This window comes from Desmodus rotundus, chromosome 13 (assembly GCF_022682495.2).
Source record: "Desmodus rotundus isolate HL8 chromosome 13, HLdesRot8A.1, whole genome shotgun sequence".
In the NCBI taxonomy this organism is placed as follows: domain Eukaryota; kingdom Metazoa; phylum Chordata; class Mammalia; order Chiroptera; family Phyllostomidae; genus Desmodus; species Desmodus rotundus.
Window position 1 is genome coordinate 68,935,889 of NC_071399.1, and position 25,962 is coordinate 68,961,850.

Consider the following 25,962-nt stretch of genomic DNA (forward strand, 5'->3'; position numbering starts at 1 on the left):
CCCAACTCCGGACCTTGGTAGTAAGCCCAGCCTGCCTGAGGTCAATACAGCAGACCCATCCAGTACCCCAAGCTGAGCAGGCTGGGAAAGGTCTTTCTCCTAAAGCAGACCTATAAACTCTGGAATGGGAGACCGCTAACTCAAATGTAGATGTCAACACAAGGAGACAAGAAGCACAAGGAACCGGATAAACGTGACTCAGCCGAAGGAAACGAATAAAGTTCTAGTAACTGGCCTTAAAGAAATGGAGAACTATGAACTGTCCATCAAGGAATTCAGAATAATCCTTTTAAAAGATTTCAGTAAATACACAGACAACTAAAATAATATAGACAGACAACTAAATACTATTTTTTAAAAATACATAAACCAAATGAATTCAACAAAAATACAGAAACCATCACAAAACTAAAAAGGTGGGAAGACTCCCATAATCATTTTATGAGGCCAATATTACCTTAATAGTACAGTGAAAATTAAACATAAGGAATAAGAAAAAAATTTTTTCGTAGAACTCTGTTAGTATCTTAGGATATTTTGATGTGTTTATTTATCTGTTATATGGTTTTGACTGATTGTCTCTCTCACATGATTTTCTGGGCAGCTTTCATGTCAATAAAAGGCCAACAGATGACAATGCAGTCATTGCAGAATAAGGACATTTAGGTCAACAACAGAGGGCACAGATCACTGTGGCCCCGTAAGGTTATAACGGAGCTCAGAGGTCCTTCACAGCCCTTCATAAGATCTTAGCCTGGCCAATGGAACAAGGTGCAGCAAAAGTAGGTTTACAGTTATGAGTATGTGAAACACAGATTATATTCTTGTATTATTATTTACTAATTATTATATTATTTTCCGTGCAAACAGCTGTAAACCTACTTTTGTCTCACCCTGTGTTACTGTGTTGTGCTATCTCATTTGTTGAGAGTAATGTCATTGGCTAGAAAGGCCAGAGGGCAGTCACCTGGGCTTTTCAATAAGCTTCCCACACACATATCCCCTTTCTAAACCAGTGTTCCAGCAGATCCAAACCTTGTGGTTCTTATTACAATTGCTGGACACCCTTCAGCATGGGCCTGGGGTGTAACTTTTATAGGAGGAGGATGGAGGCCTTGGGTTTTGCAGGCTCATTCTTTATTGGTGAATTTAAAACATAAGAGTGTAAATTTAAGGGTGGGAAGAGGAACAAAAAAACAAGAAGCCCAAATGGTCAGTAACAGAAATCAATTAAGACCTAAAACAAAGGAGCCTCAGCGCAGAGAGGCAGCCTGGCTCTGTGTCCAGTCTTTTGGCTGACAGTGTGAGCTAGCCTTAGTTGAAGCTGGATGCCCCTTTGTAATGGGTGCCTGATTAAAGTGGGTGCCTGAGTGATCTAAGCTTGAGTCAGGCTCTCGCTTTACAAAAAGAAAAACCATCTGTCAGTGCTTACACTACGGTTACCTATTTGTGGCAATGCTGGTGTAAAACCACACGCTGTGCTGCCAATGGCATACAAGTTGGTACAGCACATACCATTGCAGGAGTAGACTATTCCATCCAGGTTTGTGTAAGTGCACTCTGCGATGTTCACACTAGGAAGACATTGCCTAAGGATGCATTTCTCAGAACGTATCCCCTTGGTTAAGCAGCACATGACCGTATGGCTCTTTTTCAAATATTTCTTATAGGACTTTACCAAATTTTGATACTGAATATACATACTATTTTCAAAGTTAATATTTTATAAATGAACTTTTTGCATTTTTTTTAGCTTAGTAATTTAAGAACACAATAGCAATAAAATTCAATGGACACATCATGAACAAAGAAAATCTTATAATCTTTTGGTGACACATGTGAAAATGTGGCATTAGACTTAAAGTGTTATTTGCTTATCTTACAAAAGGACCTTACACATATAAACATGCATGTGGAGATTTTTTGTTTTTAATTTTTACTATACTGTCATCATATCTCACATATTATTTTTAAATACATTTTACACACATTTTTATGAATTGCTTTATGCATTGAATGCTAGTGTTATCTGAGATATTCTATATTTATTTATTCTTTTCCTGTTTTACATGATATATCTTGATATATATTTACACAAAATATTTTATAAAATATATTTTACATGATGAATAAAAAATAATTTGTCATTCTTTTACTGATGAACAAGCATGGAGTATGAGTGTTCCTTAACTTCTAGTCCTTTTATTTCTGAAGGATATTTATTAAAAATCTGTATTTCTGAATTTTAAAACTTTTATATTTTTTATATTTTTATATCAATAGATATTGTCCTATTGGTTCACCTCTCTACCCCCAACTATAGCAAATGACACTCTCATTAGCAATAAAATATTATTGATTATTTCTACCCTTGGATATTATAAGTATATAAGTTTAAGCCATTTATCTGATTAATAGTGACTTGAACAACATGATATAATTTATATTTTATATATACCTTTGTTATTGGGAATGATTAGCCCTTTCCACAACAAAACTTTCATAATTATAATTTTAAGAAATTATAGCTTTGTAATTTCAATTGAAACATTTTTGTTGTTGTTTTATTATAGTTGTTCCAATTTTTCCCCATTGCTTTTCCCTACCCTACCCACTCTCCTTTTTCCACAGTTAATCCCAGCTGCTGTCCATGTCCATGGTCCTTTATACAGGTACCTTGTCTAGACCCTCCCCCTTCTTTCCACCATTATCCCTTTCCCCCCTTCCCTCTGGTCACTGTCAGTGTGTTCCTTGTTTCCCTGCCTGTGGTTCTGTTTTGCTCATTTGTTTGTTTTATTCAATAGGCCACACTTATAGGTGAGATTATAGGCATTTGTCTTTTGCTGCTTGGATTATTTCACTTAGAATAATATTCTCCAGTTCCATCCATGCTGTCACAAATGGTAAGAGTTCCTTCTTTCTTTCTGTTGTATAGTATTCCAATGTGGTTGATCCTCTCATTTACTGATGGGCATTTAGGCTGTTTCCAGCACTTGGCTGTTGTAAATAATGCTGCTATGAACACTGGGGTGCATAGGTTCTTTTGGATTGGTGTTTCAGGATTCTTGGGATATAATCCCAGCAGCAGGATTACTGGATCAAAAGGCAGTTCCATTTTTAGATTTTTGAGGAAATTCCATACTGTTTTCCACAGTGGCTGCACCAGTCTGCATTCCCACCAACAGTGCACTAGGCTTCCCTTTTCTCCACAGCCTCGCTAGCACTTGCTGATTTGTTAATGATGGCCATTCTGACCAATGTGAGGTGGTCTCTCGTTGGGGTTTTAATTTGCATCTCTCTGATGGCTCGTGATGTTGGGCATCCTTTCAGGTGTCTTTGAGCCCTCTGCATGTCAAGTGGAACATTCTTTTTATAAAAAGTTTAAGTGTCAGAGTTTCTTTGTCTGAAGAAATCAAATCCCAAAATAATTCTTAATTTACTTTTATACATTCAATTGAATTTATCTGCACATTTAAATATAGCATTTTAAAGAAAGTTATATTTAACTCCATAATATAATTATAGTCAGTAAGAAATGATAAGAAGGATACTTCCTGAGATTTTGACAATCATTGATTTTTCAGATGTGAACACATTCCTGTGACATCCTCGTGTATGGAAAGGTCGATGATACTGCATCAGCTCCCTCTGGCTACTACACTTCTCTGTAGTTAACTCCTAGACAAATGTAATTCTCCAACCTAGTATGTGAGTGAAATATAAAGTTACCCATAAATTCTTTATTAAAGAAGTAATTTAGGAATCATTTTAATTCATATATTGAACTCAATGTAGAATATACAGGCATACGTGTGAATAGTAAAAAAACTTTTTCGAAGCACAGCTGACAACACATACTATTAAGTTCCCTGAGGCCCAAGCTTTTAACATTACCTACTTGGTTCCAATAGCCTTCCTTTCAAGGAAAATAATGTGCTGAATATGTCAGAAGCTTTGTGTACTCTGGGGAATTTATTTATCACCTGAACTAATATCATTTTAAAAGCACATTTTACTTTAAGTATTTTTGTGAGCTTTGTAATTATATATACCTATTTATACATTTTATGAAACTCACTGAATATATAATTGTTTAAGCTGGAATTGCTTTTCCATTTCTTGGCTTTTTAAGATGCATCTTACTCTTAGTGTTGGGTAAAGAGGTGTCTTTAAAGATTATGTCAACCTTTTATGTTCTATAGTGACAATTTTCTCGAGGACAGCTTCATGTGTGTGGACCTGTGTTCAGAAGGGTCCTATGTTTCATGTTGTACTGTCTCTGTCCTTAAATTCTTAGTAATTTTAATAATTAATAATTGTTCAATAATTAACAATTAGTAATTTTAATAATTAATCATTTTCATATTGTATTGAGCCTGTTCAAAACCCCACCCTCTTACCCATTAAAAAATCTCTCAAATGTTTGATGAAATAAATGTTGGTCATAATCAACCTTCTTGAGGCTATCTGTAAAATAAACACAAATCTACCAACTTTTCACCATCGGCACACATGGAACTACATCCAATTTCACTCATACCCCTCCCTTATCATCCCTGACCATCATATAGAACGCAAGCCTCACTACTAACTCTGTTCTTTTAGAATCTCATACACATAAAGACATACATTCTTGCCTTTGTTAACTTCCTGAGATTGTCAGTCTGAAACATGCATTATCCCTTTCAAAAGGATAATGCAAGGATGTTTCATACATCATTTCCTTCCCTCGCACCCCTCTAATTGATAGGTTGTTCATAGTCCTCACAACCCTGGTGCCTGGAGACAGTGTCTAGAAATGTCTAGCGATGCATATGTGCACCTATACCATGGGTCTTGCATGCTCAGGAAACAGTCATTTCAGTTTTGAAGACTCACGTAAGTTGCTTGCATGAGTATACCTCATATTGCTCTTTTTTAAAACATCATTTGATATTTACTCCTACTGTTAAATTTACAGTTGGCAAAAATATTATATTAGTTTCAGGTTTAGTGACTTAGACATTTATAAAATGTACAAAATGATCACCCAGATAAGTCTAGCATCTTTGTCCTCTAATATTTGAAGACATTGAGACTTCTCAAATCCAACTATATTCCTGGGCATAATTAATTTTTCATATATGACTCATCACACAAGGTAGCCCCTGCTCCCAGTTCCTTCAACTCCACATCTTCATTCCAAGTTACTGACTCATGGCCATAGATTTGACTCTGTCACTGTTCAGGTCTATTCTTCATGTGAAATCTTAAGACCCAACACATTCTCTACAACAATAGAACTAAATTTTAAGTTGCATAATTCCTTTACCCCTCTACAACTACTCCACATGGACTGTAAACATTAAAATATTTATGCCAGCTTCTTACTGAACTCAGATTGTTCAAAACAATAATTATTTTCTTCCCTTCAGTCTCCTGCATCATCCTCTTCATAGAACAGCAACAAAAAAATCCATTTGTTTGTCCATCCAAAATTGTAGGCATCTTCTTACCTCTCTACCTCTTTTACAATTAAACTTTCAATTAATTGCCAATTGGAGTGTTTTACTTTTTAAATGCTTTCTTCCCTTCTGTGTCTTTTCTTAGTAATAGTTTCTTCCTGGGATTGTTGTTTTAGCCTTCTAATATGGCTGTCTATTTTCAGTTTTACCTCTCTTTTCTTTAGTCCACCTTACATATGTTAATGGAAAAAAATCACATCAGCTAGGCCCATTGTCTTACCATCAGCTTAACTGAAACCCAAGGTCTTTATTATGATCTAGAAGGTCCCTCATTGTCTGACAATGATCTATAACTTCAGTCACATCACCTGACAGTTTACCCCAGCACAGTCATGCTAATTTACTTGCTTTTTTTTTCCTAATAAGAAACTGTAACCACTGATGCTGATCATTATTAAGACCCTTTTGAAGCTTTCCTTTTCTGTACTGTGACAAAACCCTTTAATATGTGTGTATTTTGTATAACACGGGTTACATTTTTATAATTACTTATTTGTTAAATTTTATTACTAATTTTTATTATGTGAAAAAAGGGACTTTCTATACCTCTTTTTATCTCAGGAAGCAGGCATATTGCCTGGAAAGATATAACTGATTTAAAATAGTCTTCTCTGAGTGAAGGAATAGTTTTCCTATGGTGTACATTTGGCTCAGAATAAACCTTAAGTGTACAAAATGGAGCTCAATCCATATCTTAAGTAGCCGAAGTGCAGCCTAATTCATGCTGCTATGCTAAGAGTCAAGCTAATTCAACCACGAGAAAAGATCCCTGTTTTTGCAGCGGCAAGGCCTGAATACTTTAGATATAACGTATTCGTGCCCTCTTCCATTCGTATTCCAATGAGAAAATGACATAAGGAGCAAGTTAATTGACAATGGTGACATTTTCCTATACAGGTAGAGTTTACCTGTATCTAAAACTTAGATTTTCTAATGCTGAATCCAGTTTTCCTTCCATTGCTGCATGAAACTGTGGGTGCCAATATATTAAAATAAGGCAAGCAATATTAACTCAGAAAATGTATGTTATAAAAATCACCAATTCTTATAGTTCATACATGTATTCAGTGTGTGGCATTATAAAGATTTTTCTGGAGTTCACTGATGAAAATTTATTTATTTTTTTAAAGATTTTATATATTTATTTTTAGAGAGAAGGGAAGGGAAGGAGAAAGAGAGAGGGGGAAACATCACTGTGTGGTTGCCTCTCGTGTATCCCTTGCTGGGGTCCTGGCTTGCAACCCAGACATGTACACTGACTGGGAATCAAACTGCAACCTTGTGGTTCACAGACCCGCACTCAATCCATTGAGCTACATCAGCCAGAACACTGATAAGAATTTCAGTGTTTAGAGGAACCTTGTTCTCTGCCTTTCCTTGTTTTCTCTGCTAACGCTGCCCTGCTCTCCTCAGGCCCGCTCTCTACTGAGCGCCAAGCCTTCAGTTAAGTTGCAGAGTTCTGATGGAGAGAGATTGGAAGTTGATGTTGAAATTGCCAACCAATCTGTGACTATCAAGAACATGGTATAAGACTTGGGAATGGATGACAGAAGTGGTGATGACCCAGTTCCTCTTCTAAATGTTAATGCGGCAGTATTACAATAGGTCATTCACTGGTGCACCCACCACGAGAATGACGCTCCTCCTCCTGAGGATGATGAGAACAAAGAAAAAGGAACCAATGATATCCCTGTATGAGACCAAGAGTTCCTGAAAGTTGACCAAGGAACCCTTTTTGAACTTATTCTGGCTGCAAACTATTTAGACATCAAAGGTTTGCTTGATGCTACATGCAAGACTGTTGCCAATATGATCAAGGGGAAAACTCCTGAAGGGATTCCCAAGATCATCACCATCAAAAATGACTTTACTGAAGAAGAGGAAGCCCAGGTAGGCAAAGAGAACCATGGTGCAAAGAGAAGTGAATTATGGTCACTGACACTGTAGCACTGTAAGGATTGCTCCAAATACTAGGTGCACCGCTCTGTTTGTAATTGTTAACATTAGACACACAGTAGACAATGCAGCAGCAAAGCAACTGCATTAGCAGAGTACTGTCTCGTTGCCTCTGCAGCTGGGGTACAGACTCCAAACCTATGGCTGAGTTTCTTCCAGTATGATCAAAAAGTTTCTTTTCTCTTTGTTCTGAATAAAACTGAATTGTGGGTTCTCTATGGTAAAAAAAAATAAATGTTTACTCTATTTAGATAAAAATTTGGTATGAGACAAGTAATATTATGTGAGAGAATAAAGGAGTAAGAACAGACACAAGTGAGTTTTCAACTTTGGCAAAGATTTCAAATAGATGTGTCAATTCGGAGAAATAAAAAAATACATTCAAAAAATTTTAAGGTGTATCTTTTGGGAAACTCTATAATGACATAAATTCAATTTTACAATTAAAAAGTATTCTTCTGATAATAAATCTATTATTAAAAGTCACAGGCTGTTGCCAGGAGAATAATTACATGTAAATATCTGTCGGTACAATAACATAGAGTAGAAAGTAAGCTGTTTTTCCTGTGTGTGAAAATATGTTTAGTGGTTCTTCCGAGTTGTCTGGTAAAGTACAAAGTGAATTCAGAGAAGGGGACAGCATAGCTCGTTCCTTTCTGTGTTATTAAGGTAAAGCTCATGGATAACATTGCTTCTCCTCTAGTATTGGCAATAGAGATGGTTCCCACTGTCTTGTGATACAAGTCTCTTGTGCTCACATGATAAGTGTTTTTGAACTCTCTTTGCAGAAATCCTTACTGTAAAGCTATGCATTCTTCCTTTTTTATTTCTCTTTTCCTGCCAAGAGCAAGGCAGCAAAAGACTCAATGTGAATATTTTATTATGAAGTTAAGGAAAACAAATATCATATATCAAACTAAATGTATGATTCAAGACAATTTAGAATCAAGTTTCTATTCAAAGTATAAATAATCAATACAATGGATAATTTATCTGACTTATAGATAAAGGTTAAAGAGATATATACCATACAGTGAGATCTGTTGGCTGATCGTAACATTTTTATTCAGTCCTAGTGTTTGATGACCAGTTTATTCTTTTTATATATGGCATAAATACCTCAGTATATAGCTGTTACAAAAACTATTTATTCATTTCCTATTCATCTAATTATATATTGTGACCCTGATAACACACCATCATGATTAATGTAGATTCAAAATAAATCAGAAAGTCAGAAAGTGTTACTCCTCAAATTTGTTCATTTTTTTTCAAAGTCTTTTTGTTTATTCTAGGTCCTTCAAATTTTTCAAGGGACTTTTAGAATAATCCCATCAAATTTTAATAAAAAAATAAAGAGATGTTTCTTTGAGAATGTGTACAATCTATAGATCAATTCTGGAAGAATAAACATCTTTTTTATTAAATATTTTATGGGTGTTCTAACACAGTTGTCCCTATGTGCCCCACTTTGCTCTCCTCCACCCAGCCCAGCCCCACTCCCACAATCAGTCCCCATACTATTGTCTATGTCCATGGGTCATTCATACATGTTCTTTGACTAGTCCCTTCCCCTTCTTCCCTCTCTTGTCCCCCTCCCCACTCCTCTCTGGTTGCTGACAGTATGTTCCTTGTTTTCATGCTTCTGGTTTAATTTTGCTTATTAGTTTGTTGTGCTCATTAGGTTCCCCTTATAGTTAAGATCATATGGTATTTGTACTTCACCACCTGGCTTATTTCACTTAGCATACTATTCTCCGGTTCCATCAATACTGTTGCAAAAGGTAGGAGTTCCTTCTTTCTTTCTGCTGCGTAGTATTCCATTGTACCACATGTGCCACAGTTTTTTGATCCACTCATGTACTGATGGGCACTTAGGCTGTTTCCAGCACTTGGCTATTGCAAATAACACTGCTATGAATATTGGGGTGCATAAATTATTTTGAATTGGTGTTTCAGGATTCTTGGGGTATAATCTCAGCAGTGGTATTGCTGAGTCAAAAGACAGTTCAATTTTTAGGGTTTTTTTTTAGGAAATCCCATACTGTTTTCCATAGTGGCTGCACCAGTCTGCATTCCCACCAACAGTGAACTAGGGTTCCCTTTTCTCCACATCCTTGCCAGAACTTGTGGTTGATTTATTAATGATAGCCATTCTGACCAAAGTGAGGTGGTATCTCATTGTGGTTTAAATTTCTATCTCTCTGATAGCTAGTGATGTTGAGCATCCTTTCATATGTCTATAGGCCCTCTGTATGTCCTCCTGGGAGAAGTGTTTATTCAGGTCCTTTGCCCATTTTTTTTTTTTAATTGGACTGTTTGTCTTTATGGCATTGAGTCATATGAGTTCTTTACATATTTTGGAGATCAGACCTTTATCTAATATATCATTAGCAAATATGTTCTCCTATACAGTTGGCTCCCTTTTCATTTTGATGATCATTTCTTTAGCCATGCAGAAGCTTTTTAATTTCATGTAGTCCCATTTGTTTATGTTTTCCTTTGTTTCTTTGCCTTAGGAGATATATCTGCAAAAGATATTGCTCTGTAGGATATTTGAAATTTTACTGCCTATGTTTTCCTCTAGGACTTTTATGGTGTCACAACTTGTATTTACATCTTTTATCCATCTTGACTTTATTCTGGTGTATGGTTTAATTTGGTGGTCTCATTTCATTATTTTTGACTTTGCATCTACCTGTCCATCCACTTCTCATAACACCATTTATTGAAGAGGCTATTGTTTTATATTTGCAAAGACAGACCACATGATATGACACAAAGCAAGCCTTAACAAATTCAAGAAAATTGAAATCATGGTAAGCATCTCAGATCACAATGGCTTGAAACTAGAAACCACCCTGAAGGAAAAGACTCAAAAACATTCAAATACATGGATACATGTATTAAATAACACATTATTAAACAATGAATGGGTAAGCAATGAGATCAAAGAAGAAATCAAAAAGTATCTGGAACCAAAGGAAAATAAACATACACCAGCCCCAAACCTATGGAACATAGTAAAGACAGTCCTGAGAGAGAAGTTCATAGCAACACAGGCATACTTAGAAAGACAGAAAAATCTCAGACAAACAACCTAACCCTACATCTGCAAGAACTAGGGAAACAAAAACAAAGCCCAGAGCAAGTAGAAGTAAGGACACAATCAAGATCAGAGCAGAAATAAATGACTAGAGACTAAAAAAACATTTCAAAGGATCAATATCAATAAAGCTGGTTCTTTGAAAAGATAAACAAGCCTTTAATCAGCCTCATCAAGAAAAAAAGAGAAAGGACCCAAATAAAATCAGAAATAAAAGAAGAGAAATTACAACTGATAACACAGAAATATAAGGATTTGTAAGAAATTACTATGAACAACTATATGCCAAGAAATTTGACAACCTGGGCAAAATGGACAAATTTCTAGAAACATACAATCTTCCAAAACTGAATGAAGAAGAAGCATAAGGCTGAATAGACAGATAACAACCACTAGTGAAATTGAAGCAGTAATCAAAAAAACTCCTGGCATACAAAAGCCTTAAGCCAGATGGCTTCACAGACAAATTTTTACCAAAGATTCAAAGAAGAACTAACACCTATCCTTCTCAAACTATTCCCAAAAAATTCAACAAGAGGGAAGACTCCCAAACTCTTTTTACAGGGCAATATTGTCCTAGTTCCAAAACCAGATAAAGACAAAACAAAGAAAAATACATGTCAATATTTTTGATGAACATAGATGCTAAAATCCTCAACAAAATATTGGCAAACTGGATCCAGCAATACATTAAAAAGATCATAATGCATGATCAAGTGGGATTCATCCTAGGGATGCAAGGATGGTACAATGTTTGCAAATCAATAAATATTACACACTACACAAATAAAATAAAAGACTAAAATCACATGGTCACGTCAATAGATTCTGAGAAAGCATTTGGTAAAGTTCAGCACCCACTTATGATAAAAATGCTCAGTAAAGTGTGAATATAGAGAGCATACCTCCAAATAATAAAGGCCATATATGAGAAACCTACAGCCAACATTACACTCAAGGGGCAAGAACTGAAAGCTTTCTCCTTAAGATCAGGAACAAGATAAAGGTGCTCACTTCTACCACTTTTACTCAGCACAGTACTGGAAGTTCCAGCCACAGCAGTCAGACAAGGAAAAGATATAAAAGTCACCCAGATTGGAAAGGAAGAAGTAAAGCTGTCATTATTTGCAGATGACATGATAGTGTACATAGAAAACCCTGTAGTCTCCACCAAAAAACTACTCAACCTAATATGTGAATTTGGCAAAATAGTGGTATACAAAGTCAATATTCAGAAATCAAAGGCAGTTTTGTAGACCAACATGAAATATCAAAAGCAGAAACTAGGGGAAAAAATCCATTTACTATACCAACAAGAGAAACAAAGTTCCTAGGAACAAACTTAACCAAGAAGGTAAAAGGCCCATACTAGGGAAACTACAGAAACACTGAAGAAAGAAATTAAGGAAGATACAAATAAGTGGAAGCATATACCTTGTCATAGATAGGAAGAATTAACATCATTAAAATGTCTATATTACCCAAAGCGATCTATAGATTCAATGCAATCCCTATTAAAATGCCAATGGCATATTTCGCAGACCTAGAACAAATATTTCAAAAATTTATATGGAACCAAAAATGACCCAAAATAGCTTCAGCAAATGTAAAAAATAAGAACAAAGTAGGAAGGACCACAATATCTGATATCAAAATATAGTACAAGGCCAGTGTAAGCAAACAGTGTGGTCCTGGCATAAGAACAGACACATAAATCAATGGAACAGAACAGAGAGCCCAGAAATAAACCCAAGCCTCTATGGTTGATTAATAATTGACAAAGGGGACAGGAGCATAAAATGGAGAATCATCATCTTAATAATAAGTCTTTTGATCCATGAACATAATATATCTCTCTGTTATTTATGCCTGTGCTTTTTATCATCACAGTTTTATTGTTTTCAGTGCATGGTAGGTTTTTCACATGTGTGTCATAGTTATTATTTCTTCATACTTTATCGAGATTACTATAAAATATATTATTTTTGTAATTTCAATTGCCAGTTGTTTTTGATAATATATAGAAATATAACTTGTTTTTGTTCTTTGTTTCTATATCCTACCCAAAACTCATTATCTTTTTTATAGATTCCATAAATTTTTTCTAATAAACAATTATGACTAAAAATAAACACCATATTACTTCTTTATCTCTACATAGATGATAAATTATTGTGTGAGTGAAAACAGTTTTATTCATTTCTTTCCAGTATAGATGCCTTTTTTGTTTGCTTGTTTCTTTATTTTTTTGAACAGATTAGCATCTCTAATACAATGTTGAATAAAGGTGGAATGAGGAGACATCCTCCTTTTGTTCCAAATCTCAGAGGAAATACATTTAGCCCTTTCAATAGTGATGTTAGCTGTAGGTTTTTCATATATTTTCTTTATCAGATTGATATTTTTTCTTTGTTCTGAGATATACTTTCTCTGGTGTTAATACATTTTAACTTTATTTTGATTAGTCTTAGAATTTTATGTCTTTGTCTTCTTTTTCCATTTAACCAATATTTGTGTTTATATTTAAAGTGTATTTTTGCTAAGCAAAATATAATTGGGTCTGAGATTTTATGCAATCTGATAACCTCTACTTTTAATTATGGCTGGGTAGAATAGTTACTTTTAATGTGATTATTGATATTGTAAGCTTTCAGGCTATAATTGAGATGTGCACTTTCTGTTTGATCTATCTTTGTTCTCATTTTCTTTTATTAGATGAGTTCAATGATTTTATAACAGTGTTTTATATTTTTGTTGGATTACTAGCTATATATTGTTGGTTTGTTAATATAGTGGTTACTTTGGGATGTACCATATACTTCTGAGACTACCTTCAAATCCGATCCTACTTCACATTTTGTGTAAGAATCTTGCAATCCTATACCCACATTTCTCCCTTCCAGTCTTAGTGCGATTGTTCTCACACATTTATGTTACACATATGATGAAAACCTCATAACAGTCTGTTTCATTTGTTTAACCATCATTTATTTTTCAAACGTTCTAGATTTAAATAATAAGGAATAATCTTGGTTTTTTAACCCAAATAGTTACCATTTCTGGTAGTTTTTATTTCTTTATGACAATAGGTGTCATTCTCCCTGCTTCATTTTGGATGATTTCGTTGCTGTTTTCAAGGTCATTGTGTTTTTCTGCCATTTCTATTGTCATTAATTTTGTCCAGTATATTTTTCATCTTAGGCATTGTAGTTTTATTTTTATTTAGACATTTGATGTTGATTTTTTCATATGTATCATAACTATAGTTAACTGTTTGAACATATGGGATATGGTTTTAACTGCCTTAATGTCCTTGTCTGGTACTGTTTTGGGCCAGTTTTATTGGATCGATCTTGCTTCTCATTATGGTTTATATCTTTCTACTTCTTTGTTGCCTATTTGTCTTCAATTGGATGTCAGACATTAAAAAATTTACCTTGATTCCTACTGAATATTTATGAATATGTGAATTATTCTTCATCTTTGTTATAGGTCACAGTTATATTACTTGGAAACATACTTTTCATACTTTTGGGTTTTACTGTTGAGATTTATTAAATGGTGCCATGGCAGTGTTTAAGTCTAGTTATTTCCTGTTACTAGCGCAGTACCCTTCCACATACTTTTCTAGTCCCGTGAATCATGAGGTTTAACATTCTGGTCGTTAGGAACAGGTACTATTGTCTCTGATTCTGAGACGGTTCTTTCCTGAGATGTGAACAGTTTCCTTAAACACACGCACCTGTCAGTAGTGTGCTGAATACTGATCTGCTGAATAACCAAGAGACCTTCACAGATTTCTGCAGGGTTGTCTATACGTGCTCTCTTTCATTTATCTTTATTTTTTAAAAACTATTTATTTTAAAATAATTACAGAGTCACAGGCAGTTGCAAAAACTGTAGTTAGTCCCATGTGCCCCTCATGCTGCTTCCTACAACGGTTGTACCTTGTGTAGCTTTAGTAACAAATCACACCATGGACCCTACAATCAACTACATGCTGATGACTTTCCATTTAATTAATTTAATTTTCATTTTTCAATTACAGTTCACATTCAACACTATTCTGTATTAGTTTCAGATGTATAGCACAGTGCTCTGAAATGTACAGAGCTCTCTCTCTCTCTTTTTTAACTTTAAAAAAAAATTTTGTTCCAGTACAGTTGTTTTAAAAGGCACTGTGTCTTGGTCTCTTTGCACACTGAGCTCCATGTCTTGAATCCAGGGTGATTATCATATTCCTCCCAGTTTCCCCTTTCCTGTAACAGTGCCTGGGATCGCTCTCAAATGGTGATCTGGGCAATCACGGGACTCATTCATTTGTTTTTCATATTTTAGGAATCACTCTCCTTCATTGTCCAGTGTCTTGCAAAATGTTTCATATACATTTCTTTTTCCCTTCCCCTCACTTCCCTTCCCCTCCCTTCCCTTCTTCTCCTCCCTTCTCTTTTCCCTTCTTTTCTTTCTTCTTCTTTCCTTCCTCCCTCCTATCCTCCCTCTTTCTTTCTTTTTTTTCCTCTTTCTTTCTTTCTTTCTTTCTTTCTTTCTTTCTTTCTTTCTTTCTTTCTTTCTCTCTCTCTTTCTTTCTTTCTTTCTTCTTTCTTTCTTTCCTTTTTCTATATACATATTTGTCTTTTTTTCCCTTCATTCTTTCACTCTTTGTTGTTGCTTCAGGAGAGAAGGTATGTCCAGTCCCTCTTATTCTATTTTAGCTAGAAATAAAAGTTCTTTTATCCTGACTTGCATACAGTGATTAGAATATTATTTGGCCCAGGATTTTTTTTATATTAACTGCTTTTTAAAATTTTCTAATTTCTAGGCAGATAATGTGGGCATATTCATGTTACTAAGCACAATATATTGACCTAACCAAGATTATTGTAACAGAATAATAAAATATTTATAATGTGAAAATGTTATGCCTTCTGAGAAAAACAAATTGCATAAGTAAGTCTTTAAAAATCATCAGTGGGTTACCAAGTACCAAACATCCAAGTACTAATTTGTGTAAACTTCTCTATTGTAATTACATGCTAGTGTAACAAAGCTAAGGTAACTGAAAAAATAGGTATCAAATTTAAATTTTATTGCAAATGATAAAAACTATTCCAGATTTATTTTCAAAACAGTACAGTTCAAAGATGAATCTCAGAGTTAGAATTTCAGGATGTTTCATATTCATAAATTCAAAAATACAAGTTACAATAATAGTTTTTCCATTTTCTCTGAAGCTCTGATATTTGTGAATATTGACCTAAAAAGACCTCTTGGACATTTGAGTAAAATTGGAATCTACTAGGGAAACCAAAACAAAATCTAAAAGATATCTTATTATTGATTCAAAGAGATCTTGGCATTGTCCTCTTGAACAATGATAAAATAGTTTAATTTTTCCTTTCCCTTGTAATATAACCCCCCAATTTTCTGATCGCATAATTTCAGTTGTTGAATCATATTTTACTGAAGATGAAAATGCCTAGTAATATCCCTAAGGAAAAAAGATGCCAACATAATCTACCAGGACAAAGTGTCACAACAAGTACAAAAAATCAAGTTATTAGTTATTAGAATTTAATTAAGGCCACCAAAGGGAAGGCAAAGGCTGAATTTAGAATGAAGTCCAATTGATTTCACCCTTGACTATATTGAAGACTGTAAGATCAGTTTCACAAAAGCATCATTTCTGTGACATGTTCTTTGTTTAAAATTATCTGCCACATAGGCTTACCATTCAAAACAGATGTTTCTTGGGATCCTAAAATCATAGCATATGTTCTCTCTGGTTGAGGTACCCTTTGTTAAGCTTTCATAAGCATTTAGGTCAAATGTTCTTAAATCCTGGCCAGAGAAGTCAGCAAAGGTAGCTAACATCAATGCTATATAGTACAATAGGCCATTATTATTATTGTTATTATAATTATTGCCTATAATTAATTTACAAGATCCTCAAAACCATCATCGACCTGCTCAGATTATCTGTGTCTACATCAGATAGTTTTTTTTTGGAAGTTCAGCAAAATAGGTTTTAATTGAATACCAGTTTATATAAGAAAATAAAGAACTTTTCCTTCTTCACTAAGAAAACACAGAGAATAGACCAATCTCCTTGTTATTGGGGGTACAGGAAAAGATTGGGGAAAGGGAAAGGGTTAGAAAGGTGACATTTAAAATTCAGTATTCACAGCATTTTAGGAGATAATTCACACTCAAGAAAAATGATTTAATAAAGCAAAATCATCCCTGCTACTCATAAGAATTGTTCTGAATGCTAAAATTGCCCTGAATCAAGTGCATTTTTTCTGGAGTCCACCTTTTTGGTACAATTACTGTGTTTTAAACTATGGTTTCCATCGTTCCTAATAGAGTCTTTAGTCATCAGTGGCTAGGAAAAAGTCTTTCTAGGACACTGAGCTCTATAATCCTTAACTAACAACTTTCTAAAATTCCTTGTAGAATTTAGGCTCATTCTTGCTACTTGAATTCCCCATTTACTGCTGACATTATTTCAAATTTCTATAGTAAATAATTTTCTTTTTACATCATTTTTATTGTAATTCTGTTACAGTTGTCACAATTTTTCCTCTTTTGTCCCTCTCTGCCCATCCTACCTACCCCTCACACATACCACTCCCACAGTCAATTCCCACACTGTTGTCCATGTCCATGGGTCATTCATACATGTTCTTTGTTGAGTCCCTTCCTCTTTTGTCCACCATTCTCTCTCCCCCCACCATCACTTTCAGTCTGTTCCTTGTTTCCACACTTGTGGTTCTTTATGTTAGTTTATAGTGTTCTGTTTGTTTGTTCATTAGATTCCTCTTATAGGTGAAATCATATGGTATTTGTCTTTCACCACCTGGCTTACTTCACTTAGCATAATACTCTATGGTTCCATCAATACTGTAGTGAAGGGGAGGAATTCCTTCTCTCTTTCTGCTGCATAGGAACACATTGTACCACATGTACCACAGTTTTTTGGTCCACTGATTTACTGATGGGCACTTAGGTTGTTTCCAGCACTTGGTTATTGTAAATAATGTTGCTATGAACACCGGGGTGCATATGTTCTTTTGAGTTGGTGTTTCAGTATTAGGGTATAGTACCAGCAGTGGAATCACTGGGTCAAAAGGCAGTTCCATTTTTAGTTTTTTGAGGAAATTCCATACTGTTTTCCACAGTGGCTGCACCAGTCTGCATTCCCACCAACAGTGTACTAGGTAGGGTTCCCTTTCTCTGCATTCTGGTCAGCACTTGTTTCTTTAAAGTTTTCAATAGCAATATTTTAAGTTAAGAAAGGTAAATTAATTATTATCTGGCCTAAACTAATTTATAAATTCAACAGCATTTGTTATGAGAACTACCACAAAGATATCTAGAGTTATTTTGGATGGTAAAAAAAATATCAATAGAATCTTGTTACTTTAAGACTCCACTTAAAATGATGCATACTTTCATATTTAGAAACTTGATTTAATTCTAAAATGTACTGCAGATCTCAGCTTTCTCTAAATTCTATGTGCGGTATTATTAAAAAACAATAAAATTGGATTCAACATGTACTTGTTAGAAGCACATCTTCCCTATATTCAGAAAATTATCTTTGAGGCTTGGAAAAAACAAACCAATACAAACAAATACTGATCAATATTATATTCTATTAATTAAAAGTTGACTTTGATTGGATTGGGAGGATTTATATATTATTTTTAAATTATTTAAAATAGTATCTTAAAGAGGTTACTCATATAGTTTACAAAGTATTCATTAGAAATTTATCAATTAAAACCAGAATACAGTGTTTCAGTTAGTGTGGTTCTTTTATGTTTGTTATAATTAACAGTTGTATTTATAACATGTTGCCTTTATATTCACTTCTTTCTTTCAGATAGCTCTGGAGTTTTGGGCACATGCAAATCCAACCAAGTAATCTCATTTTTCCTTTATGATCTTCTCAGTGTGCTTGGAGCAAACTTATTCAGAAGGAAGGGCACCTGGAAATTAAGCACTTCTTTGCAGAATACCACTCCATGTGGATAAATCCATCTTGAAATAGGTAAGAAAAAAAGCTTTCTCCAAACTAGGTATTGTTTTGGTTTCTTTTGCCTTAAATAACTATAGGCTGTATAATGCCCAAGCCTAGGATAAATTACCAAAGAAGACATAAAATTGAGTAAAATCACTCCATACTTTTCTTTTTTAGTACTGACTTGGGGTTGCAGGGGAAATGTGAACATTAGTTCATTTTAGTACTCCAGAGAAGCCTAGTTTAGAGCTACCTTCCTGAAGAAATAGTGCCTTACCATTTTGATTTTTTTGTTTCTTTTGAAGCAAGGCTGATTCCTTTTCATTTGAAATGCCTGGTTCAGGTGCCACCAACCTCCGTGAGGCTCAAACACTGTGTGCTGCCTTCCTGTGACATTTCTCTGTATCGGCTGTCTGACCTTCAGAAGCAGATGTTTATCATAAAACTTTTTTTTTTCTCCAAAATGAAATTGTTTTCTTTGTCTAAGTTATTTCCTCATACTTTTGTTTAATTATAAATTAAAATGTTCTGAATCTATTATACTTCAGGAAATGAACAAATGTTTTCTAATGTGTGCTAAGAAGTCTTCTTTGAGACTCACCAGGCATTGTGTAATACTATCATTTTCTTCTTCTTCTTTTTGATTACTTTATTGTTGTTCAGTTACAGTTCTCTGCATTTTCTCCCCATCACTTCCCACCCCCCAGCCAAACCCACCTCCCTCCCTTGTTTCCACCCTGCCTTGGTTTTGTCCATGTGTCCCTATAGTTGTTCCTGAAAACCCTTCCCCCCACTGTCCCCTCCCTGTTCCCCTCTGGCTATTGTTAGATTGTTCTTAAGTTCAAAGTCTCTGGTTATATTTTGTTTGCTTTTTTTCTTTTGTTGATTATGTTCCAGTTAAAGGTGAGATCACATAGTATAAGCCAGACAGTGAGGGGCAATACTATCATTTTAAGAAATCTATCTAAACACTCAAACCCAAACATGACTTCCGCCAAGAGAATAAAAAGAACTCTTTTATAATAACCTTAGTTAGAACCTCCTTTCTCATGTTCTACTTGTTTGCTTAAACAGAGGGAAAGAAGAGTTGGCAAAGTGGTCTAAGCTATGGTGTCTGGAATTAGCAAAGAAAAAAAGTCCGGCAGAGGTAGGAAAGTGAAAAGGGTGATAGAAGAGATTTTACAGCTACAGGTGGTAAACAATGCGATATATAAAAAACATATTATAGATTGTAAAATTGAACCTATATAATTTTATTAACCATTGTCCCCCATAAATTTAACAAAACTTTTAAAAATAAAAATAAAATATGAACCACACACACACACAATGTCCAGCTGTATTACTTAAAAGTTTGAGACTCTGGGAAAATTAATGACCTGTTTATATATAAGATTTCTCATTTATGTAATCATTGCACCAAAGAGGTACATAATTGTACCAGAAATCATAGAACTATCCTGATTTTTAAATTACACAATATAAATAGATATTCAACATGCTGCCTGACAAAGAACAAGGTCTATCAACATCACCCACTTTGATTATGGCAAATATTTACTTACTCGGTAGTATTTATTGAGTACCCACATGTTCTGTAGTGATGAATAAAACAAACACCCTGTCTACTGGGCAACTGTAATTAGTGACAAACAATAAAAGCAACACAGTTATTAACATATGATTACACACTACAATAAAGAATTAAATAATAAAGAGAAAGCAGTTACCCAAAGAAAATAAAACTAGGATAACGTGTCCTAAAATTTTTTAAAGTAAAATTTTTGACTGGGGAAGCAATGAATGCTCCTCTGGGAAAGGTACAAAGATTTTACCCAAGACATTCAATGATGAGTAGAAACGAACTCAGGAAAGTGTAGGTTAAGGAAGGAGAGTCACTATACAAGAGATATAGCAGGTTTGTGAGGCCTGATGGCAGAGGAAAATGATGGAGAAGGCCATGGCGTCTGGAAGGCAGAGGGTGATGGGAAGTTGGAGATTGAAGGGTCTAGACAGCAGACAAGGGACAAATCGTTCAGTGCCTGGAGGGTCAAAGTATGGATTGAGGTCAGAGGTTAGTAGAAATGTTTTGGGGATCAGGGGTGGAAAGGCAGGGATGTGACAAAACAGTTAAGATTTTCATTTCATAATTTTCCTGACGCTAGTATGGAGAATGAATTACAGGTGGCAAACTTAATGAGGAAAAATGATCCAGATGGCAGTTGCAGAAGTTGAGTTGAAAGGGGACAGCATCTTAGAATTGGTGTAGACAATGGAGATAGAAAGATGTGGGACAGATATAGAAGAGGCATTTTTCATGTGAAAGGGACAGGGCTGGCTAGAATAATGAAAATGATGGGAAAGAGAATTTGGGCCAATATGACCTTGTATTTCTAGTTTGTGCAAACTATTGCATAGAGGGCTATCCTTTGAGACAGAGAGGAGGCACATCGAGCAAGAAAGAAGGGAGATTATGAGCTCAATTTTCTACGTGGTGTATTTATATTGTCTTTGTGATATGCACCAGGGAGATCAGGCAGAGAGGTGGATGTGGGAGACCACAGGTCAGGTCAGGTGGAATCTAGGTTTTGAGTCGCAAGTCTAGAAATACAGTTTATGGATGGTAACTAAAACCATGGATCAGATGACTGCACTCTGTGAGAACTTAGAAAACTAAAAAAGCAAGCAGTTAAACATGACATTTTTTCTCCTACTCCATCTCTACACATTGCAAGAATATAAATATTTCTCTTTGGTTTCTTAGTTTACTACAGTTTGAATTTTTGACAAAACTAACCACATAAAAATGTATACTGTTCTCAAATTATATGCTTTCCAACAACTAAGTTAAGACAATAGAGAAAAATGATTAATAACATAGGTCAGGGGATTATCACTGTAAAAGTTAGAAATCTTAATGGTATAATAGTTAAGGTATTAGAATACTGAGATTTGTTTATGTATGTTTAGCTCAGTGTAATGTATGTTTAGCATGGTGTAATATGATAAAGGCTGGGTTTGGGCAGAAAATTAGCTTACCACTGTCTTCCTGCTACCTTTATGTTTCAACTCCATGATAATTTGACATTTTTAGAATTCTGAGAATATGGGCAGCTTTTCCCTGAGCATCTTACAGCTGCTGATTGAACAGCAAGGTAAACCAATTGACTTGCATATACTTGTTTAAAACAACATTCCTAACTAGTAAGAGACCAGATGAAAAAAGAGAAGATCAGAAAATGAAGAAAGAGAACAGAAAAGATGGGACCTCTTGCTTTATATATGAACATAAATTTTAGCATAGAAGTTAGAATTGATAAAACAAATTGCTAAATATCAAGTGTGACATCACAAAATGATGAAATAATAGTGACCCAAGTAATCAAAGTTACAATACAGGGTTTATGTAGTTTATGTACTCATTGATCATTATAATCATTATGTGGATTTCCTGCATGACTGATGATAGAAACAAAAGTAAATCAACATAACAAATTATTTTGTATATTATCCATTCAATATCTAACTTTGGAAATGTCTCTTTTGTGAAATGAACCTTATTTTTACCACATATTAATATGATATATATTGATAAGAACTAATTACTAAGTCGAGTAGTATAAATTTAGTCAATCATCATCACAGAACCAATGTTCTATAAAGGTCTGGGAGCATATGATATCCCTGAGAATAGTATCAGTGCTGATTTGTCCAGCAATAAATTTAAGTTAATCTAAAGGATTTAAGTATTAATAAGAATTTAAAAATAAAATTAGATGTGATTTCAATATTTTACATATGCAAAATCTCATGGGAGACCCTCATTCCTATAGTAAATATGATTAAGGTTTATTTTTAAAATACTTTTCACTTACAACTCTTTGTGAATAAAAACACTGATGCATATTTAAAAAATGAGGGGCTGGAAATTAAGTTTGATGGTGTTTTCCCTAACTGAGCTGTTAAGGTTATTGGCTTTATTTTTTATAATATCTTATGTCAATATTTCATTAATATTTTCAAATTCTCCAACTAGCCAGGAAAGTCTTCAAAAATTACTCATGCCAAATATGCTTCTTTTACATAAAAATGTTTTGTTATAAAGTAAATTTTTAAAAGATGATCAAGCATTAATATTCTCAGGTCAAATATTTAAAGCTGATTTGAATACTTTACAAAACAAAATTTAATCTACTTTTTTCCTGAACTGAGTCTCAACATCAATATTAATAACATAGTAATTAGTTAATATTTAAACTTTCTTTTAAATATATAAGGTGAATTGCTAAATGTTTATAAATGATTTCCCAAAACTAACTAAATAAATACATAAATAAAGTTTTATACTTCAACTAAAGGGGGTAAAACCCAACATATTTTATTTTAAAAAATAGATCTAAAACTATAGGTAACTAGTGAATACATAATCAAAAACTTCATAGTATCGTTGGTACCTAAAATTACAACATTTTTGGAAAAATATCTTAGTTGAGTAATAGATATATTTACATTTGATCTATGTATAGAACAAATTTTTGATATACTTGAAAATTGCTTTAAAGTACTTTCTCTTTAATGTAATATATTAAATGTCTTCAAATATGTGATCATGTTTAAGGCTGTTAAGAGTCAAATTTAAATCCACTTAATCCATGTAATTGAAGCAATTTAAGGGTTCTTTTGTATGTCTAATCTCACGTATGTCAACATAATTAAAGTACACCTATATATATTATTTTGTTTTATGTATTGTTTTTGTGATTTAACTTCTCAAGAAGCTGATTCAATCAACCAAGTTTAAAAAGTTGGTTGATTCTAATTTGTTATTGAGAGGTAATTAAGCTTTATTAACATATTCATTGCCATTTCCTGTTTTTCCTATATTTTCTTCAATAACGTGTCCGATATCATATGAAACAAAAGCAGATCTTTTCTCATCCTCACTACATGCCAAAACTAGTAACAGTCCAGTAGAGTAATGAGTCATTCTCCAGAAATGTAAAGCTCAGAAGGAGTTTCATATATGTGAAGGTTTTCTACAAGTCTTAAAAGTAGAAGAACTCTACTCAAAGAAGTGTAACGTTAGAAATAAACAAGAAATAATATTGACCTGCTTACTAAGTATACACTGTGTTACACTAATCCAGCGAATCAGGAAGTCAGGAAGGCTGAGTGCCAAGGGGCTCAGCAACAGTTTAATTCTAAGAATTTATATAAGGCAAAAGTAAAGTGGGATTAAAAGGGAAGTTAGGATAGAGAAAATGGCATTGTATTTCACTGAGAGAATAAGAGAGAGAAGATAATGCTGCTGTCCAATAGCCTGCTTTTGTCCACCTCATTCCTCCTGGAATCTGGATTCAAGCCACAGGGATCCCAGGTAGTATGCTAAGTCAGTTTCTAGGTCAGTGTGTGAGATGCGTTGCAGGGGTGTTTACAGCGTTCGCCTCACATCAGATAACTTCAGACTGACATAATTTAATTACAGGTGATGACAGAATACTACTGTTTCTCAGAAATACGAGAACCGCTCCACTTACAGAGTTCACAAAATGAATATATGTTCAATTTTTGATTACAACTCTAAAATCTGGCAAAAAGGAAAGCAATATGTTTGAGTCAAAAGAAATTAATGAACAAACTTTGGACGAGATTGCAGCTTGGTTAATAAAAACCAGACTGGCATCACTGAACCAAAATTGTTAATCTGAAACCTTTCAGATTTACTAACTACCAGAGCCTACGGGGGGCGGGGGAATGAGTGAAAAGTGGGAGATGCTTGGATGCTCCGTGGGGACTTACTGTACCTGTGTCCACATCCTTCACCTGTTGCCTGGCTCGAGCTGGTCGGCTCCACTTTGAGCTCTTCCAGGACCAGCCCTTTTTCGTGTGGTCCAGGAAAGTCCAGGCCAGGCACTTCCTCCTCCTCTAGGGACTCAACGTAGAAGAGGGTCCTGGTCGGCTGCTGGGTGCCCTGCCCGGGCGCCCCTTGCTGCAGCCTGGTGGCCACTGGCAGCAGGGTGCCATTCAGTGGGTTGAAGGAAGAGGACAAAGAGGATGGCGAGGGAGACGAAGAGGAGGAAGAAGAGGAAGGTTTCTTCCAGAATGTGCTCACGCTGCCTTTCTCTTGGTTTTTGAGCAGGCGGCTCTGGCTAGGTCCCCAATGCTCGAAACTGCTGTTGCCGTCCTGTTGCAAGCAGCCGCCCCCCGCGGGGCCACCCGGGGACGGAGACGGGTGGCTGAAGAGTTTCCACCGGAGTCGCAGGATGTGCTTCACATCGAAGTCTTTTCGTCCAGAGCCCGACATGCTTGGCGCCAGGAAGGCAAAGGGAGCTCAGCTGGGGCGGGAGTAGACGGGCCAGCGGGTGGAGGAGATCAGCGGAGTCTGGGGTTAGAGAAGGAGGCTGGATGCGCTCTCAGTACCCCCGGAGCAGACGGGGCGAGGCGGGATGCGCGCTCTGCCTGGTGACAACCGGAGCGCGGACGGCAGAGCTGCGCGGCTCAGCTGCGGACAGGTCGCAGGACTTGCGCGTAGGGAGCCCACAGGCTGCGAGCAGAGAAGAAGCGGGACGCCAAAGGTTGATAATCCTCAATCCCCGTGCAGGTGTCCCGTGATTACGGAGGGAGGGAAGCCCCTGGTGCCGGAGATGCAAGGGAGAGGATCTGCCCGCTCCGAAGCTCGGGAGCCTGCGGTAGATGGATACACCTCCCTGGGATGCGCCCGTGGCACAGCCTCAGTCGGGAAGGTGAGGGCTCTCCTCTCCTTGCAGCTGAGTTCAGTGCCTGGAGAGTGCAGAGAGAGAGAGAGAAAGAGCCCCAAGTCTCGAAGAAGCGCTCCCCCCGCCCCAGCCTTCTCCGTGCACCTGCGTCCCTGTCCCTGGCCTCTCTGAGAATGCTCTGAGAGCTTGCCGGGTATTTCTGAGAAAGTCAAATGCCTTCTGCGAGGTGGAGAAGGGTGGTTTTATATTGCCAGTTTGTAAAAGAGAAAAATAAATATTTCAGAAAATATAGGGAAGCAAAAGGAAAAGCTGTCAAGGTCCTCACAGTACAATTTTCTCTCTGCCTCAGCGCCTCCTCCTCCCCCATAAGTGACGCAGATGTGCACTGGGGCCTATACCGAGAGATGGAGGGAGGGAGGAAAGGCTTCAATCTTCTTTATGCAAGTGAAGCTGCTGCTCTTATTGTCCCTTTGCGTGGATCTTGTCACCTTTTTTTTATCCTTCTTCCTCACTACATTACTGTGTAGCAATAAAAGTAAAGCAAACAGGCATTATGCCTTAGCATCGGTAAACACCAAATATGAATCAAGACAGCATGCACTTAATAAGCTGCCATCCGTTTTCAGGTTGCTTGTTAATGGTTTGAATTATTTAAAA

At 35.7% G+C, this 25,962-nt stretch overlaps 1 protein-coding gene and 1 pseudogene across 1 annotated transcript in view; one reads left to right on the forward strand and one right to left on the reverse strand.

Moving 5' to 3' along the window:
• Nucleotides 1-7,429, forward strand: part of LOC112313463 (S-phase kinase-associated protein 1-like) — a 32,057-nt pseudogene extending 24,628 nt beyond the window's left edge.
• The window catches only part of KLHL1 (kelch like family member 1), a 303,818-nt gene extending 278,142 nt beyond the window's left edge, over nt 1-25,676 (reverse strand). Inside the window, exon 1 of the mRNA XM_053916504.1 lies at nt 24,394-25,676. Within this exon, the coding sequence (XP_053772479.1) occupies nt 24,394-24,893 (500 nt within the window). The 5' untranslated portion in view covers nt 24,894-25,676. The remainder of the gene's footprint in view (nt 1-24,393) is intronic.
• Between the last annotated feature and the right edge of the window lie 286 nt (nt 25,677-25,962).